The following is a 19,552-nucleotide window of genomic DNA, read 5'->3' as shown; positions in this document are numbered from 1 at the left end:
CACTAAGCCCAATGATCAAGTTGAAATTCTCACAACAACTCTTTCCAACTTATTGATTGGCACTCTATGTACCTGTCACCTCAACAATAAAAAAAAAAAAACTCTATGTACCTGTCTAAGGTGGCCATGTTTGACATTCGTGCTCCAGCTTGAGGAACTAGGTGGGATACGAGAATTGATAAAGGGAATAGAGATGGTGATAGAGACCATACTGAAAAATTGAAGAATTCCATACGTGTACAACTCTTATTTGAATTTAAGTATAATTGGCTAAATTTTCACAAATATTTTATCTCAAATAATACAATGTTGACATTGCCATACTCACACATACAAATTACAAACCAATGACCAATCCACCTTTCTCTGATGTAATTTAGTAGATTCCTTCTTAATATTCACCTCCAACAATTAGGAATTAACAAAATTTTATCAAGAAAAGGGAAAGACACCAATAAACTGTGTAGGTCATAGTAACATCTTGATATCATTTGCTATATTTTGGGCATCCATGGCACCTCCATATATCCCTCTTCTGGCCAATCCAGCACAGTAAAGACCATTTTGTCCCTTCCAATGATTGGGAAAAATTGACTTTGAAAGTCCATTTTCACCAATAAGGTAGTCATCCTAAAAACAAAAAATAATCAAAATTTGTATGGAATTTGTTATACACTAAATTCTAGGAAATAACATGTCAATTCAACAAAAAATTATTTATTTTTAGACTATTGAATAATGTATCAATATTCAATAGTATAGCAGTGGGATTATTACCCGGAGCCAATTGTTTATTGATCTTCTAAAACCAGTTGCAAAAATTATAGCATCGAACTGATGAGTCTTTCCATCTGTGAATTCGATGTTATCTCCATTCACACTTTTTATCAGCGGTAATACCTGATCACATGAAACAAATAATGATAACATAACAAATCATTCATGTCTAGATTCAAAGCTCCTTAGACGAACACATTCTTTTTAAAGTTTTTGAATCTCAATCGCATGAACCATACTTGCAGAAGTTGTCCGAATTTGACTTGTCTTGGTCACGGTCATGGTCACAATTATTTCAAACAAATGAGCTCTTTAGCTAAGAAAACTGTATCTTTTGTAGAAGTTTAACCATTTATTTTATATTTTCACGCATTGATAGTTAAAAATTGTACCTGGATATGGCCAGACTTGATTTTGTCATAAGTACCAACATCAATGACAGGATACTTGCCATACTTCCCTTTCATTAAGAAAGGACCTTCCTTGGGTCTAGCAATTCCATACTTGGTTGTATCACCATATGTTAACTTGCTTAGAATTACTAGGAGCCCGTCTACTAAATTGAGTGGCATGTGTTTTAGCAGCCTCAACCCTATGTAGGCAATGGACTTGTTCAAAATATGAACCTGTCCACATCAATTAGAAAAAATCAACTTTCATAAACATTATCTCAAACTAGTTGAAACCCTAAAAGAGGTCAATCAAGTTTCTCTATTACAATTTACTCCTCCAACGGAATCAGTATTTGGTGCAACGTGCCAATGTGTTAATCCATTCAGTGCGTCAAACAAACAATAAATACACGAGAGTAAGTTAAAGAAGCTTACCGGGCTTCGAACAACTATAGAAGTCTTAGCACCGAAATTTTCAAGATCAAGAGCAATTTCCATACCAGAGTTACCCGACCCAACTACCAAAACATTTTTATCAACAAACTTTTTCCCATTCTTATACTCTGTAGAATGAAAATATTCTCCTCTAAAACTTTCCAACCCTTCAATTTCCGGTATATACGCATCGGTCGTTTCTCCTGTCGCCACAACTAAAAAACGGGTAGAATACTCTTCGAATTCTTTCGTATCGTTATTTCTTACTCTCAAAATCCATTTTCCCATGTTCTCATTGAAAGTAGCCAACTCAACGGTTCGCTTATATAAAGGACTTATTTTGAAATAAGACGCGTAATCAACCAAATATTTGACAAATTGTTCTCTAGATAAATATTTTGGGTAATCGGTTGGGATCGGAAAGTGAGGTAACTCGGAAAATTGTTTAGCTAAATGGAGATGAAGGCGATCGTATGATTTTTTGGTCCAAATAGAAGCTAAACAATCCTCTCTTTCGAGGATTATATTTGGAATTGAAAGATGATTTAGACACCCTGAAGTTGCTATTCCTGCTGGACCAGCACCAACTATTATCACCATCTCTTCATTCATTTCTTAAAAGAGATCAAAAGTGAGAAGCAAAGGGAGGAAGAAGTAGAGAGAGAGAGAGAGAAAGAGAGATAGAGAAGAGAAAGAAGGAGAGATGAATTTATGTTTTAAGTAGTGGGAGAGATGTAAGATTGATAGCCTTAGAAGATAGTATGATGGGTGATAATTATATAAGAGGATGGTTACTTGCCTTGCAATTCTTTGTATGAAGAGAATATATATTTTATATAACAAGTTAGTCTTAGTCAATTGGTCTTTCAACAAAAAAAACTTTCAACAAAAGTTAGTCAATTGGTTTAAATTCTTACCATCTTAAAGATAGAAAAATCCAATTATGTGTTAATACAAGGAATTTGTTGGACAAGTTGGATATTGTAGAGTAATGGAACCCTAATCTTGGATATAGAAAAAAAAAAACATATTGAGTGTTAGTTTGTCCTGTACACATCCAAAATCCTAGACACTTTGCTTATAAGATTTGAAAGTTGCAATTTACCACCTACACTTGGTGAAAGTAGAGTTTACAATTTTACATACATTCTCTATTTGAAAACTTTAAAAGCCCTAGAAATTTGGTTTGTAATGGTCATTTAATCTAATCAAAATACAACTCAACTTTGTTAGTTGCCTAACTACTTCCATTTGAAAACTTAAATTTTCTACTTAATAATTATATAGTGTCTCTTTGGTGTATAAGAGATGGTACTCACTGCCTTTTTTTTAATGGTTGATTTGTTAGGCAACTAAACTTGGGACGTCTTAAACCATCGATATTGTCTTAATGAACTTAAAATGTCTAAGATAAACCAACCGTATAAACATTTTTTTTATTCTTATGTGTATAGAACTTGTCTGGTCTGCATGTGTAGCACCATTGATTCCAACTACCTCTATTATAGATCTATCTAGTTCACTGTCTTTTTCGAGCCCATATTTGTTTATTTATGGTTGTCATTTTAAATTATTATAATTTATATACTACCAAGCAAATGAATTTTTATACCTAATAAGAAGTAAGAACTTGTCAATCATCAATATTAGTGAGAATCATGGTTCTGTAAAAATAATAAGAACTTGGTGTTGAAAATTATATTTGTACTTCCTCCGGGTAAGTAATTTGTATGAACAGAGACCACATAAAGCCTGTATGTTAAGTTTGTGGCCATCCAACTCAAAACCAATTGGCAATGAGTGGAGAGGACCTATACTTTATATTCTTGGTTGCTAGTTACTCATTCTCCCATGTGGGACTATTCTCACACGCCCCCTCACGTGAAGGGTTATGTTAGAGATGTCCCTATACATGATGTTATAGGGACATCAAAAGCAAGGGTGCCCCTCTATACAAAGTGAGGTCCCTATACATACGGCCAAATTATCTGGTTTACTCTCTCTCTCTACTTTCTCTCTCTAAAATCTATCTCCCGTCATCTCTCAAGATCGGCTTCGAAGGTGAGTTTCAAGTTACCCCCTTTTTCTCTTCCTTTTGAATTCTGCTGCAAATTTCATCTTCCTCTCCAATTTTTAATCTGAAATTCAAGGAAAGCGGGAAATTAGAAACAATAGAAGTAACAATCTGAAATTTAAGTTTTGATCTCACGCTGAGTCAAAATTCAGAACAAAACCCTTGAGTACAGTTCGTTCTGGTTTTCATAATTTTAGGGTTTGGGTTGTTGTGAGGTATGTTGGATGATAGTGTATGATATCACTTTTAAGCATCTCTATTGAGTTTATGATTGGATCACTTTTAAGTATCTCTATTGAGTTTATGATTTGAGAATAAAGATTTGATCTTGTTAAGAATCAAATGAATAATGGAGAGGTTTTCCCTGACGTTACCTCTCCAGATCCGTTGGAAGAATTTTCATTGTTCGAAGAAGATGAGACGTTGGAAGATGATGTTGAATCACCTGCTTCATCTGAGTACTCATCATATGGTGAATCAGAGTTTGAGAAATACTGTAGTGCCAATTCATTCATGGGTACAGCAAGTATATGTAGTTCTTTAGGAACTTGTAATGATTTTCTAGATTCTGATTTAGGCTCTTTTAAGAACTTGAGATTAGATGATGATCGTCTTTTGGAAACTTATGGTTCTGGGGTTAGGTTAGGGAGAAATTTGATAGCTAATGGGGTTCATGTGGAAGAAGATAGTGTACCATTGAAAAACAAAACTTGTTCTAAGTCTTCACCCAGCAATGGAAATTTGACGATTTCGGAGGTTAAGAATGGAAAGTACTCTCGTGAAAGTTCGAATGTGAATGCTTCATCTAGTAAGAATTTGTATTCTGAGGATACTGATGAAGGTTTGATGTCATCTATAGGTTATACTGAACTAGGGTTTTGTCGAACTTTTGAAAATGGTAATTCTTCTTTAGATGCAATTGGTGCAGAAGATGAGGAGAATGACATTTTAAACTTTGGGGCTCAGTCCCATCCTTCACTGGGATCAAGTGATTCACCACTGAAAGTGGCCTTGCTTGAAGAGAATCCCACTGAAAAAGCTCAGAATTATTCGGGTTACTTAAATCGATCAGGCTTAGTATCAAATGATTTATCTGACTGTAGGGAAAGTAGGAGAGTGCTAGAAGGTGAAGAAGGAAGCTCGTCCAAATATGAACATTCCGATGATGAGGACTCAATGTTTGGGTCTGGTACTGATGATGAACAGAGGGTTGATTTGTACGAAAGGCAAAAGTTACAACATTCTCGAGTAACCAAAACAGAGAATGGAAATCCATTGCTCATGAACTCAACTGTGGCATTTGGTTCAGAAGACTGGAACGACTTTATAAATGAAACTGGGCAAGATAAGTTATCCTTAGCACTGTGGGATAAGCCCGACGAACAGCATAAAGGACCCATAGGAAACGAAAATAAACTTCTGAATATGAAAGATAACTGCCACACCCATGATACTGATGAATCGGTAGAGGATCGAGAAGGCAGTTCTGTTGGGAATGTTTTAATAAAGAAGTATAAACTCACAGAGAACACCCAGTCAAGTATGAATCTAAGCGTCCTGGATGATACAGCAGAAAGAGACCTTCAATGTTTATCTGATCTGGAAGTCATGTGGGACTATTCTCACACTGTACACAGACCATGTATAATCTGTCCAAATCAATTTGTATAATCATATGAAGTTCTAAAAACCACTCCCACACCCCTTTTTAACTTATTGAATAAGGTTTGAATGTTATTGGTTAAAGGAGCAAAAATTGGTAGATTCGGTCCGACTCAAGGTTTAGTGAAATCGATTTCAATGTTCTCAGTTGAAATTGGTGGACTCTGATCGTATTTTGTTATAAAATTCGCTCAAGGTTTACCGAATTCAACTCTAATATTCAGTGGTTAAAAATCTGATGTAGAGGAATTGACCGAAAAATATATAGAAGAAATAGACGCGGCCAAGTATAAAGGTGTCAGACTAAAACGGCCAAAACCGAAGCTACGGGTGTCGGAATTGAACGAAATTTTGAGGGATGGTGCGAAATAGCCTTCCGGTCATTCCGTGTCGCTTCGCCATAAGCGGCCCACTTTGAGGGACAAATTTCATCATTTAGGTCCTCAAAAACGGACTTTTAGTAGTTTTCTATTTTTGGGAATTGTTTTCAGTTTAGGATTTTTGTTATTCTAGAGTTTTTTATTTTATTAGGAGTTGCTATTTGATCTTGACTAAGATTAGGAAACCCTAGGCCTATATAAAGAGGGTCTAGAGTTGTTTCAGTCATTCAAGTTTATCTATGAAGTTCAGTCTTTTAGTATTAAATCTTCTTAGTTTCGGTTTTGTAGTCTTTAGACGAAGATCTAAGCCTTTTCAGAGATTTCCGCTGCGTCAAAATCGATATATTTTAGCTGAAATTTGTAACAAAGATCTGTTTGAGACCACTGATTTGACTTGTATTCAATAGTTGTGGTATGGTTCAACCACAAAATTAGTTCGAACTGATCGAATGTTTATCAAAAATCAGTTTGGTCCTACTGCTTAGCCCTTAGCCCATAATCAATCATTCTACAAACATTTCCTTAACATCAATCAAATCAGTCAAGTTTAAGATAGTTAAGACTAACTGATTTCAACCAAAAATCTAAATAAAAATAACAAAAAACATCTTCTTTGAACTCATTGAAGAACCCTCAACTAATGTCAACCGAAAATCCAACTTAAAACACTTAGATTGTCTAATTTGGATCTGTTAAGTGACGAGTTTAGAGAGAGAAAAGAGAGACTTCAAGCATTATCTTAAATTCAGAGGTTTTGTTGCTTATAATACGAAATGAGAGAAAAATAAAGTTGGTTCCTTAGTATTTGAGCAATAAAGAATCGTAAAAGAATAAGAAAAAGTGCTCAGTCCTTTTGAAATTTGTGGACTTCTGTCGATCTTATAGCCATGTCGCATTAAATTCGCCGATTTCATTTTATATCAAAAAAATAGTGGAAGTGTCTGTTTTGAGAGAAACATTTTTAACAATCCTAGTGAAATAACGGAGGGGCACCAATAAACCTATAGAGAGGTGTCAGTAACACTATTGGGATGTGTCTTTAAAACTTTCCATCAAATTATGTTCCACATACTAAATTTCTTCAATGCTAGTTGTCTTAAATGTAGCCCTTTAAAAAATTATACTTTTTTTTTTAAACCATTGAAACCCTTTTCATTCATAAGGGATTAAATCTTAAATCACTGGTTTACATAGCAAAAGTAATTCCTCTCTGTTCAGCGACATGAGAGTTACATAAGTAAATTCTCTCTCAAAAGCGTGTTATACTAGTGGTTCGATTAGGCCAAGGAAAAGCCTTTCTTAAGGTTGGATTTTGGAATTTTAACAATATATTCTCACCCACTTTCATAGAGAAAAGCCTATTAGAAATTTTCAACAAAAAAAATAAGAGTGACAATTTCTCAATCAACCACTCCAACAAATACTCTAATTTGATTTAGGAGAGAACACTTTATTTCGAAAGAGTCAATGTCTTTGTTTTCTCTCAACAAGATATAATTTAAACAAAACTAAGTTCTTTCAACAAAAAAAAAATAAGACTAAGTTCTTCGATCCGTTTACTTCTTTTAGACAGGTAAAGATTCATTTTTTATATAGTCTCTCTCAACAAAGATTATTTCAATTTTTTAAGTTATACATAAGCAAACACAATATAGAACCGTAATAATTTTATATTCGTAACTTGTTTTTTTTGTTGAACATATTTGTAACTTGTTCTTTTATAAAAAAGTTGAAGCAGAATATCTCCCAAACAACTATGATCTATGTAAGTAATCAAACAACCCTCGAATAATAATATCGTCAAAAGTTGAACTTCAAGGTTAATGTATGTTCATTTGGTCAACAATTGTTTGGTTAGTTGGTTAAGCATGTGCTTCAAAAAACCAAAGATCAACCGTTCGATTCACCTAGAAGTGAAAATCGATCATTTGTTGACTTGTGCTGAAAGACATAAATAAACTAAAGGTATGAGTAGTCTTTCTATCCACCAGGCTTTGGTGCAGTGGTTGAACACCCCTCTTAAGCGCATAAGATCGTGGGATCGAGTCTCTGTGGAAGGAGTTTGCCATCAAGATTTATCCTATGTAATTTAAGCTATAAGCAATGTAATAATTTGTCGGACTTTAAGCCTCTTTGTTGTTGGACTTTAGCCCAAGATGTCTTATACTTCAAAATTCAAATATCTTTCATGATGGTAATTATCAGACTTCTTCTTCCACGGAAATTCATAAACATTCAAAGGACCACGGTAAGTGGCATCAACATCAGATTGCCATGGTCGTCCTAATATGATGTGGCATAGATGCATATCGGTGACATCACAATTAACTGTAGACACATAAGAAGAACCAATAGAAAGATTAATAGTACACATGTGATCAACCCGTGTAGTTGTTCCAGACTGAATCCAAGCGGTTTTATATGGGTGTGATTTAATCATTGTGGGAATACCCAAGAAATTGACAAGTTTTGTAGAAATTAAATTCTCTACACAACCATTGTCAATCACAATAGTACATACTTTATTCAGTACTGTTCCCCGTGTAACGAACAAATTCTTTCGTTGAGATAAATTCCTCTTGAAAGGTGTGAAAAGAACTCGCCTAGTGAGTAACATAACCCGATCACCGTTGTCGGGAATAGTATTAATTCGTTCCAATTGATCATCATCTGTATCCGAATCAGCTTTCTTTTCTACCAAATTAGCTTTACCGCGAGAGCGGCAAGCATTAGAATAGTGGCCTGTTTCAAAACAACGATAACACTTGACCGGTGGAGGTTTTTTATAAGGATTTTCTGTTAGTGATTTAGTACCGTCCTCCGCCTGTTTTGATTGATCTAATTCATCTGGTAGAGTTCTGACTGCTTGACTTCTTGTACTGTGTCCTCGAAAAATGGAGCGTGAATCTGATTCAAAAGACCGAGCTACACTAATACATTCAGAAACCGAATTAAAAGCTCTCAAATTAACCAAATCTTTAATATCAGTACGAAGTCCATCCTTGAATTTCTCTACTTTCATTGACTCTGAATCTGGGAGATTAAGTCTTGTAATTAGTCTTTGGAATTCCGAAGCATATTCCTCAACGGAACGTCTTCCTTGGCGGCAACGTAAATAATCAACACATAGTTGGTTCTCATAATCCGGAGGGAGGAAACGGGAGACCATTAATGGTTTCAATTCTAACCACGAAGAAATAGGAGGAAGGTGTAATAAACGACGATTCTCAGATTCCTGTTTCCACCAAGTAAGAGCAGTTTTAGATAAATAACCAGTTACACAACGTACCTGTTCAGGGCCTTCGACTTGCATAACATCAAAAAATATCTCAAGTCTAGAGACGTAATCCAAGAAATCTTCAATATTTATCGAACCATCATACGAGGGTACTTCCATTCGAATACGGTATGATGAACTAGGATTCGGAGATTCGGTGTCGGTGGGAGGAGTGTAATGATCACGTTCGGTTTGGGTACATTGGACTACCAAGGGTTGTCGTTGTGGGATGTTGGTTGGACGGGTGATAGGAGTGGTGAGGTCACGGGTTTGTGAATGGGTGGAGGTATGGTCTCGGTTTCGGTTGAACGGGTGGGCTTGGTGACGTGGGATTGTGGTGTTGTCGGGTTGAGAGGGAGGTTGATGGTTGGTTCGGTTTCATGTGGACGACGGTGTTGTAGAGGTGGTGTAACCGGATCAATAGTCATGGTGGTGGATCGTATTTCGGTATGGGGGTTGGGGTGGTTGTGATGTTGATTGTATGGTGAGTGGGTTTCGGTTTGGTTGATAGTGAATGAAGGGTATCGGTTATACGAGTAAAGGAGACGTGGGTCTTGATACGTTGTAATGGTCCCCAAAGGGGTAATTGGTTGTGTTTGGTTGGTGATGTTTCGGTTGTTGGTTTGTGGGTTGGTGAGGGGGTTGTAGTCGGCCGAGAAGTGGCTCTCGGGTGGTGGTCGGTGTGGTGTTGTAGTCGGCTCGGGGAAAGAGAATGATGGTGGTGTTGACGTGTGGGTATAGGGGGGTACGTAGGTGTTTGAAAAGGTGTGCTTGGTGAATAGGAGGTGATGAACGGTGGTGTGATAACCGGTGGAGGGTGGCTAATGGTGTGGCCGAATAGTGGTGTCGTGGGTTCGGGAGGGAAACCAAGAGGAGGAAATCGGGTGGTGTTGGTGGTGCCCGGTAGTTGAGAGGGTTGTTGATGTGTGATAGTGGTGGGAGGTGGAGTTTGGTTTTTACACATACCTTCTAGTTGTTTGGAGATGATGGTGATTGAGTCATTGAGTTGATCGAATCGTTGATCGATTTATCGAATTTTTCTGTTGTTTCCTTCTTGTACTCATTGAACCCTTCTTCCAACTTTTTACCTGCAGATAGCCCTTCCTTAATGTTTTCCCATTCAGAGGAGAAAGTTGGTGTTTTCTCCTTAGTTGGTGTAGCAGAGATAGTAGTATTAACCATGATGATAAAAGTGATGAAGAAAGAAAGAAAAAAAATGATGGCTCTAGATACCACTTGATGTAGAAACGCAGCGGAATTAAAAGAGATGAATAATTAAGTAAGAACGATGAAAATAAAGATCAAATAACTCTAAATAATAAACTTGATTAAAACTTCAATGGGGTTTTTCTCTCAATCTGAGAATAATAGACAAACTAGATATCCTTTTATAGGATTCTGGACTTTCCTAGATAGACTTGAATTAGACTTCCTAAATAATTAAATACTGCAACTGCCTAAATAACTTGGACTCAAATATGAACCTTTCCAATTATTGGAAATATTAAAATTGCATAATTCCTAAACCTAAATTAATTAATAATCATACTAAAATAAGGACTTCCTAATTCTACTCTCTCTGGCCGGTTGGTCCATGACCGGGTCCGGTCATGGAAATAGTCTCCACGCCGGGTGCCCCTGCATCAGCAATGTAATAATTTGTCGGACTTTAAGCCTCTTTATTGTTGGACTTTAGCCCAAGATGTCTTATACTTCAAAATTCAAATATCTTTCATGATGGTAATTATCGGACTTGTTCAATTCATATATTTATTCACGATGTTTTTATAGAAACTTACACAGATACAAAGAAACTCAAGTATGAAAGCTATTATTTACAAGACATTCTAGAATAACACCAAAATCAAAATGGTCCAGGCACAGCAAGTTATTCTCCTAATATTTTCACTTTTTTTTTTTTTGAAGGCCTAATATTTTTACTTAACAAACCCCCCTAAAGGAGACTGGGATTGAAACCCTAACCTAATTCTAGAATAACACCAAAATTAATCAAGATGGTCCAGGCACAGCAAGTTATTCTCCTAATATCTTTTTTTTTTTTTGTTGAAGACCTAATATTTTTACTTAACAAACCCGTGAGTGACGGGGACACCACTATCATTTTCAACATTGTTTTGTTGGTATTATGATGTTATGTCATTTTTCCGTGTCACATTAAAAGGTTACTTGTTTTTCGTGAAAGCCTGATAAAGTATTAAAGAAACGAAAGAAAGAAGACAAGAGTTGTTATGATATTGTCAATAATGTCAAGCTCCCCAACTACACCTTTGGTTCACAAAGGATTCCAAAAGCCACATCCGGTATCCAATGACCCGTCATGGTTCATGATCTGCACGACTAGTGATCTGCCATGACTCGTGAACCGCACAACGACACAAACGAAACTATGGTTCACAATGAATTCAAACAACCAAAACCATTGTGCATTGACAAGCCACAACTCGTGACCAACTATGACTATTGGCGGCACAAGATTCTGACAGTTACCCATCGTCACCTACCACGGGTTGTTATGTGGCACAGGCGCCGCGACATGTTTAGCTAGGTTACACCTTCCATTATGTTGATCTTAGACCATTGAATTAACTAACCTAAACACCCTAACACAACCAAGTTAGAGCCACAGAGAAAGAAAAAGATGGTACTAATACTAGAAAACAAATATGAATCTTGTCTCTTAGCCCAGCATCCCCATGTGTATTTTCCCATCGCCACCTAATCTATGTCACTTTCCCACCATTGTTTTTTGGGTTAATTCCATTTTGGCCCCCTAAAGATGACCAACTCACCAAAATGGCCCCCTAAAGATGATCAGCTTCTAATATGGCCCCCTTAATAAGTTTTCCGTCAGTTAATTTCGGTCAACTTTAACAGTTGAATGAATCTTTCCCTATTTATCCTTCCTTCTAAAACTTTTATCACATTAATATTTTTTCGCCGGAAAAGAGTCATCGGAGACGGTCGGGGAACACGCCGCCGGCGACCTATCACCAGAAATAAATAAATGAACATTTTTTATTTTTCTTCCCTCTTATTTCTTCATCTTTCTCATTTTTTCTGTCTCTCCTCCCTCATCTTTATCTCTTCTCTTTCACTCTCTTTTTCTTCTTCACTCTCTTTCCCAAATTTTCCTGAGAGAAAACCACAAGAGGCAAAAATCACGCTAACACGAAATAGTGCCAGCTCAAGAAATCCTAGATCTAACACACCGATTATTTCTCTCTCTTTCTCTACTTTCTCTCTCTTTCTCTACTTTCTCTCTCTAATCTCATTTTTTTGCTAAAAGTCTTTCTCAATCAGATTCAATTTCTTCACAATATTGATTTGCTCACAAGCTTTGGTTTCATCACAAGATTTGATTTGCTCACAAGCTTTGATTTCCTCCAAGATTTGATTTCTTCACAATATTTGATTTGCTCACAAGCTTTGATTTCCCCACAAGATTTGATTTCTTCACAATATTTGATTTGCTCACAAGCTTTGATTTCTCCACAAGATTTGATTTCTCCACAAGATTTGATTTCTTCACAATATTTGATTTGCTCACAAGCTTTGATTTCCCCACAAGATTTGATTTCTTCACAATATTTGATTTGCTCACAAGCTTTGATTTCCTCGCCAAATTTGATTCAAATCACAACAATAGAGAGATGGTTGATGATCTGATCCACCTGATCATATGAAATAATTTTAACCTTTTTTTTCTCTCTCTCTCTCTCTCTCTCACTCTTTAAGTACTTACTCTAGAGCAAATTTTGATGATCTTTTTTGTGGGGGTTTTGAGTTCTTGACATATTTTGTAGAGATGATTAATGTGAAGGTTATATAGTTTAGATATTTAGGCATTCTCATTACAGTGGTGATTTATTGTACATTGTATGAGACTAATTTATGCATTATTACACCCCTTGTATGAGATTAATCTTAAGAAATTAATGGATCTACCTACCCTGTTTTGAGTTCATACGCATTTCACACTCTAAAACCACTCACCTCACTCTCTAGTTAACTATTTTTTGTGATTGCTATGATGATAAAAAAAAGCAGGGTATGTAGAAAGAGAGTAGTTTTGGAAATAAAATGTCCCTCTTGGGTCTTGGATCTTGATCTGTTCATTGATATTACCTGTGTGAAATGGGAAGAAAGATGAAGGAAGAAGAGAGAAAGGGAAGGGAGGAGAGAGAGAAAAAACAAATAAGAAAGACGAAGAAATAAGAAGAGGGAAGAAAATGAAAAATGTTAATTTCTTTTTTTTCTGGTGATGGGTCGCCTGTGATGTGTTCCCCGGTCGTCTCCGACGACCCTTCTCCGACGAGAAAATATTAATATGATAAAAGTTTTAGAAGGAAGGGTAAATAGGGAAAGATTCAGTCAACTGTTAAAGTTGACTGAAATTAACTAACGGAAAATTTATAAAGGGGGCCATATTGAAAGCTGGTCATCTTCAGGGGGCCATTTTGGTAAATTGGTCATCTTTAGGGAGCCAAAATGGAATTAACCCTTGTTTTTTTTTATCCTACTTCTTAAAGACCTTTCATTCCCTCCTCATCACTCACTAACTCCCCTCCTCTTTCTCACTCTAAAACTCTCTCTCTCTCTCTCTCTCCCACTAACTTCTCTCATCAGACATATTTATTGCACTACCCTAAAAAACTTAAAGAGAGAGGGAGAAAGATCCTAGAATCAATAATGGCTTCCTTTTCATTTATTTTTCTTCTCTTCATTACTTTCTTAAGTATCTCATCACTTTCATCATCTTTAGAAACTTCTACTATTTCAGCCTCCCCAGCAATTCTACCTGGTCCAGCAGATCCACCTTCTTCTTCTTCTTCTTCACCAACTTTATCTCCAGATATAACTCCTCTTCTTCCTTCTCCTGGTGGTGGTTCTGATCTTTCCCCATCTGGGTCTTCTTCATTTCCTACTATTCCTTCAAACCCTAGTCCCCCCAATCCAGATGAAATGGATTCAACTACCAACCCAATGTTAATACTTTCACCTTCTGCCTCTATTGCACCCATCTCTTCCTCTGCCTCAACTTCATTTGGGTATCTGAATTTTTCTAGGTTTCTTCTTGGTGTCATTGTAATTTACATTTTACAGCTTATTGGGAGTTGAAAATGACAGAGGAGGAGGATTATTGTTTGGTTGTCTTCTCAAAATTTGTGCTTCAATTATTGTTATATTATTACATTTCTTTTTGTTCATCTTTTGGGATTTTTCTAGTGTATAAATAATGGTGTTAGCTAGTGGTTTAGGTGAAGTGAGGACTATCAATATATAATTGTTTTCTCTTTGTATAATCTAGTACTACAAATTTTGCAATAATTCTTCTTATAAATTTGCATTTTCATTGCTTTTTTCATAAATGTGTTCAATTTTGTATCCCCACAATTGAATGCTCTAGATGTCGTTGACTTTATAGTATGAATTTGCATATTACAACAACTAAATCCTCATTTAACGGCAAGTATGAGTGACAAGAGTTTGTATTCTACTTATTTTATTTAATTTTTTCGACATGGATGGCTATAAGAGTCATTAAAAGGAATTTATACATCAAGAAGAGATAAAATAAAAATACATGGAGATTCATGAACGCTATAACTGTCTGATGTTTAAGACATCATGAACCTTTAGGTTATTTATATCCAAATTCCCTAAATCTCGGATTCTCACATCCATGGGAAATGAGTATGAAGTGCTTGATATTCATGGGAATTGCTCTTATTTAGCCCAAGAAAGTATACATTTTTGCTACATAAAAACTTAAATACAAGCAAACCAGGTCCATCCAGAGTTGACAACAATTTAAACAGAAATAGGAGAAAAAAAGAAGAAGTAAAAATACTCTATTGAATATGACAAAAAAGAAAAGGAACAACAATATTACATATATAACAACAGAAACAACTCCTACAAAGAATATGAATGATAGTTATATATTAAGACCTAGTTTAGAAAACCCTGAGGTGAAAGATTTCACTTAGAACTATATTCAATTACTCAGAGGCAGCAGCAGCAAGAATCAACACAAAAACCCCTAGGGAAGAAATCAATAACGACGGCCTTTCTTCGATTTGTGTTTCTTTTGGTTGATTTTGGTTTCTTCTAAAGTAATTGCATATCATTCAAAGCCAACTCCTCTCCCCTCGAACCCAAACCCTCCTTCTATGCTTTTTTCCTTTATGTGACAAATATACCCAAGAAGTTCCTTACTAGTATGAACTACACTTTCCTACTTTCCTTTGCCCTAGAGAGCTACAAGAGTAGTAGTAGTCTTAGAAGACCCTGCAAATATCTTCCCTGAAAAGAGTCCCTTAAGTTTGTTGAAGTCAAAGTGATTCTTGTTCTTGAATGATTCCTTGGTCTTGCTCTTACTTGAATTCAAATTCTCTCTCAAAATCTCCATTGACAAACTAAGTTGTCTTATAACTTCTCTTTTCTCTTCATCTTTCTCCATCAATTCCTTTTCTTGTTTCTTGTTTTCTAATTTGAGTTTCTCTATTTCTTCTCTCAACTTCATAACTTCTTCTTTCTCTTCATGATCATCAACTTCAGATTCTCCTGAAAAAACCTCGCCTTCGATATCTTCAATCCCTTTATGAACTTGGGTTTCTTCTTCTGGATCATCTACTTCAGACTCTGCTGATATTTCGGATCCGAATGCATCGTCGGAGTAACTATCATAAGATTTCTCCGGCTCGCCTATAGTAAACTTGTTCGGTTGGTAGTTGGTTGACGAAAGTGAAGCTAATGGATGCATAAAATGGGGTTTTGATTCCGTCTTGAGCTGATCAAATCGCTCAGCCAATGACCGATGAGTTCGGTAGAAATCTTCAACCATGTTGATTAATTCTGGTCGTTTCTTATAGTACATTTCCGCCCGTTGAGCAAATGAATCTGCATCTTCCTCTATTATTTTTAGCATTGTTGTTGTCTTCGCATCCAACTCTGTCACATTAGAGGATCAGAATAAATATAAATTCTTACTTGAATCTCGTTTAGATATTATATTGCTATGAACCGAAAATCCACATATCTCAGTACATTTTTAAGACAGGGAAAGTGCTTCATTTGTAACAATACTTGTCGAGTTATCGTTAAATGGGAATCCTTATAAAAACAGATATTTTCGAGTCTAAACTAATTTGTGTAGATTGTCATGTGATACAAATGGATATAAGAACTAACTGCAGTCGACAACCATGTTAGGTTGCCTGCCTACTTGACCCCATTGACCGTCTGGATAAATCATGAATTGAAGAAAATACTGGCTTAAAACCAACTAAATTACTTAATTTATATTCAAGTTTAATAAATCATGAATTTGTACATGGGTTCTCAAACCTCTAACTTCCGTAACGGGGAGCAAATACACTACCAACTGGTTAGGTTTTCCTCCTTGTGTTTTTTTTTTGAGATTTCGACTACGATATACGTTGGTCGTTATAACGCATTGATGCATCATGAAGATCTAATAAGCACGAGAACCGCCTAATTTGAACCAAGAGTGAAAGAGGCCTAAAACCCAACAACAAAGAGGCCTAAAGCCCGACAAATTATTACATTATTTATAGCCTAAATTACATAAGATAAATCTTGATGGCAAACTGCTTCCAACGAGACTCGATCCCACGACCTCATGGGCTTAGAGGGGTGTCCAACCATTGCACCAAAGGCTGGTGGAGGTTTTCCTCCTTGTCTTGTCATTACAGGGTCAAGATGACCATACTTAGGGGCTAGATCAGGCCCATAGTATCCTAAGTGGCTATTTTGGGCTCTAATGTTACTTAGGGGCCCTGAATCTGGGACCAGAGACCAGTCTGGGCTAAACTGGTTTATACTTCATAGTAAGAACTAAGAAGCTCAAATATCACAAATGGGTGGGCCAGGCCCAGCAAAGATGGGTAAAAAAGAAAAGATGAAGAAACTACCAGAGAGAGTGGATTGAAGCCAAGGAGAGCGTTTAGGGCTACTATGACCTTGAAACCACCATGAGTGAGAAGCTTTCTTCTCTACTACTACTACCTTCTGAATCACCATCTTCTTCACTTACCTTCTCCTAAACCAAAACAAAAAATCAAACCTGGGTTACCCACATTTAAAGTTAATCCAACGGCTCCATTTTATGGTCAAATTAGTCATTTCCATAAGAGATCCAGAGTTTGACCAACTGCCCTAAGCAACATGAATTGGACGGTCAAGATTTTCTCGATGAGTTTCGATATTCTCAAGATTTTACCTACCAGATGGGCCAGATCTAGTGGCAGTCGTTATCTCCCTAGGCCGTAGTTCTGTAGGCGCCCTCGATTATTGTTCTGATCGCCCATTTACGCATGAATAGCCATTGTGAATTTAAGAATTTTGGCTTGGAGATGGCGCTTGGACCAATAATATAGGGCGCGTATAGAACCACCCCTGCCTATCATAGCTAACTTGACCGAAACCCTAGTAGGGGAAATCTATAGCACGATGGGAGGGCAGATTCGAAATTCAAACCCAATGGTTTAAAGTTGAAAAAACAGTAAGAATATTGTTTGACCAAAATACCCTTGAAAACAGGGGAAAAACTTGAATAATGAGAGAGAGAGAGAGAGAGAGTTGGGAGTTGAAAACCGGCGAAAATGGTCGAAACCTAAGGTTAACGGCAGAGAATAATTATAATATTTTGTGTATTAACGATTTCAAACTCTCAAAGGAGATACAAGAAGGGGCACTTAGAAATGAAAAAAAGGAGAAACATTTACTCATTACCAAAAACTAAACATTCCATGGAATATAGAGAGAGAGAGAGAGAGAGCATACCTGATGGGGCTGAACGTCTTCCGCCGATGGGACTCCAAAGATGGAGCGAGCAATGGGAAAAGATGAGAAGTGAAGCACTCTCTCTCTCTCTCTCTTCTTTTACTCTCTCTGTTTCTCTCTCTAAAATGTTAACAGTGGTGGTGGTGTTGTATTATAATATATGTAGAGAGAGAGAGAGAGAGTAAATGCAGCAGATAATGGAAGCCTCGGGAGTCCCGAAATAAGGTAGTAACCCAACACTTGTTGGTGTGGTTTTCTAACTGAGACTAAATTACCCTTTATTATCAGTTCTATTTATGTCTCTTATTAAACACTTTCATTGTTGTTTATAAGAACTAAGTCATTTAAACATGAAGCGGGATTAGTGGTAGATGTTGTAGTTTTCGGTTAAGTTGAGGGGTAAGTTCGAGATGTTAAGTGATGATGATGAACCATTTAGGGAGTTACTCTTCATTTATCTGTCACAACAAAGTGTGAACTTTTTTCACGATTTAGGAGCGTCATGGTGTAACGGTCGGAAATTCAACTGGCCCCACCACTTCTAACGTTATGACAAAAGATGTACTCAAATCTCAAATTTGTCCCTTTTTACTCTAACTTTGTTTTGTCAAGAAAGCCGCCACCTCATCGCAAGTATCGCCATCTGACTTCGATGGGTGCCACGTGATCACTAAGTTTACCCCCTTTATTGCCACATAAGCAAGCACTTGTCGGAGGACGGATCACCACCACGAATCACCGTTTTATGGGCTGGCCCGTTTGGACTTCGGTCTTACTTCTAGCCAGATAGGGTTGGGCCGAGTGTTCTCTTATAATGAACACTCAGGCTATCAAGTCAGATTGGCCCGGTTCTCCAGGAAGATGGTGTATGTGATATCCACATACTATAGCCAACCATCACCTTCTTTCCCCAATTAAGTATCTGGTTTAGTATACACAATTTCTTTCACCCTATAAGTGAAACAAAAGGGCTAAGTTTTAAAGACACCCCTTCCCCTCACGAACTCCTCGTTCCTCCTCGACTTTGTCTTGGGTGAGGCGTTTTTGACATGTCAGGAAGCGCCTTTAAAACTTCACTTCAGATAATGGACTTATGCCTAGTTCTGGTTTCATGTTTGCTTTGTGTGGGTCCCCCCAATGTAATATTTACACAGTAAACCTAACCATATCTTTCTTTTTTTTAAGAGTCTGAGGGAGAAAGATGTGGAGATGAAGATTAGGGACCAAAAAAAGTAAAATATCCAATTTTCGGACAAAAAATAAAGATGTCCATGAAGTCAATTCTTTTTGACCAAAATCTTTATTCCCCAAGACTTTTGTTTATTCCCCAAAGCCGCAACCTTTTTTATTGTCAACGTACTTCGAACACTTGACCTCTAAAGTGAAAGGTTAATCTTTTTACCATTCCTATCAAGAATTGTTAGCCCTAACCTCATCTCTCTCCGGTCTAAACTCCTCTAGAAAGAGAGAATCCAAAAGTATACGAGAAAACAGAAGTATGTAAGTTATACATTTCCTAAATTGTAAGGGTAAGTTCATTTGTAACTCTTGGTTGTGCTAAAACCATCCGATCTTTGCACTGTAAGCACACGACTTATTACTTTGACTAGGGTCAATGAACACTGACCAGAACAGTATAGACACCTGCAGATTTTAAGTCTTCCTCCATCTTTTTCTTCCTAAAACTTACAAAATACTAATCAACAAGGGATTTCAACAAAACAAA

The 19,552-nt window shown here is 36.7% G+C and overlaps 2 protein-coding genes across 2 annotated transcripts; both read right to left on the bottom strand.

Annotated features, from left to right (window-relative positions):
• Nucleotides 1-236: 236 nt before the first annotated feature.
• On the bottom strand, nucleotides 237-2,402 carry LOC147569992 (putative indole-3-pyruvate monooxygenase YUCCA10). The gene is made up of 4 exons (XM_086656557.1): nucleotides 1,605-2,402; nucleotides 1,170-1,403; nucleotides 778-900; nucleotides 237-630 (listed from the first exon to the last, which is right to left on the bottom strand). Exons 1-4 carry the CDS (start codon nucleotides 2,214-2,216, stop codon nucleotides 469-471), a joined length of 1,131 nt encoding a protein of 376 aa, XP_086512683.1. The 5' UTR covers nucleotides 2,217-2,402; the 3' UTR covers nucleotides 237-468.
• Nucleotides 2,403-14,850: 12,448 nt separating this feature from the next.
• LOC147569991 (protein NETWORKED 3C-like) lies at nucleotides 14,851-18,289 on the bottom strand. Its single transcript, XM_086656559.1, has 3 exons — nucleotides 17,827-18,289; nucleotides 16,956-17,083; nucleotides 14,851-15,972 (listed from the first exon to the last, which is right to left on the bottom strand). The coding sequence occupies exons 2-3, from the start codon at nucleotides 17,062-17,064 to the stop codon at nucleotides 15,272-15,274; spliced, it is 810 nt and encodes a 269-aa protein (XP_086512685.1). The 5' UTR covers nucleotides 17,065-17,083; nucleotides 17,827-18,289; the 3' UTR covers nucleotides 14,851-15,271.
• Nucleotides 18,290-19,552: the final 1,263 nt, after the last annotated feature.

Source organism: Eschscholzia californica, unplaced genomic scaffold (genome assembly GCF_041429995.1).
Source record: "Eschscholzia californica isolate CP2 unplaced genomic scaffold, dmEscCali1.0.p SCAF_1, whole genome shotgun sequence".
Classification (NCBI taxonomy): Eukaryota; Viridiplantae; Streptophyta; class Magnoliopsida; order Ranunculales; family Papaveraceae; genus Eschscholzia; species Eschscholzia californica.
Note: the sequence above shows the minus strand (reverse complement) of the source record. Positions and strands in the feature narration are given on the sequence as shown.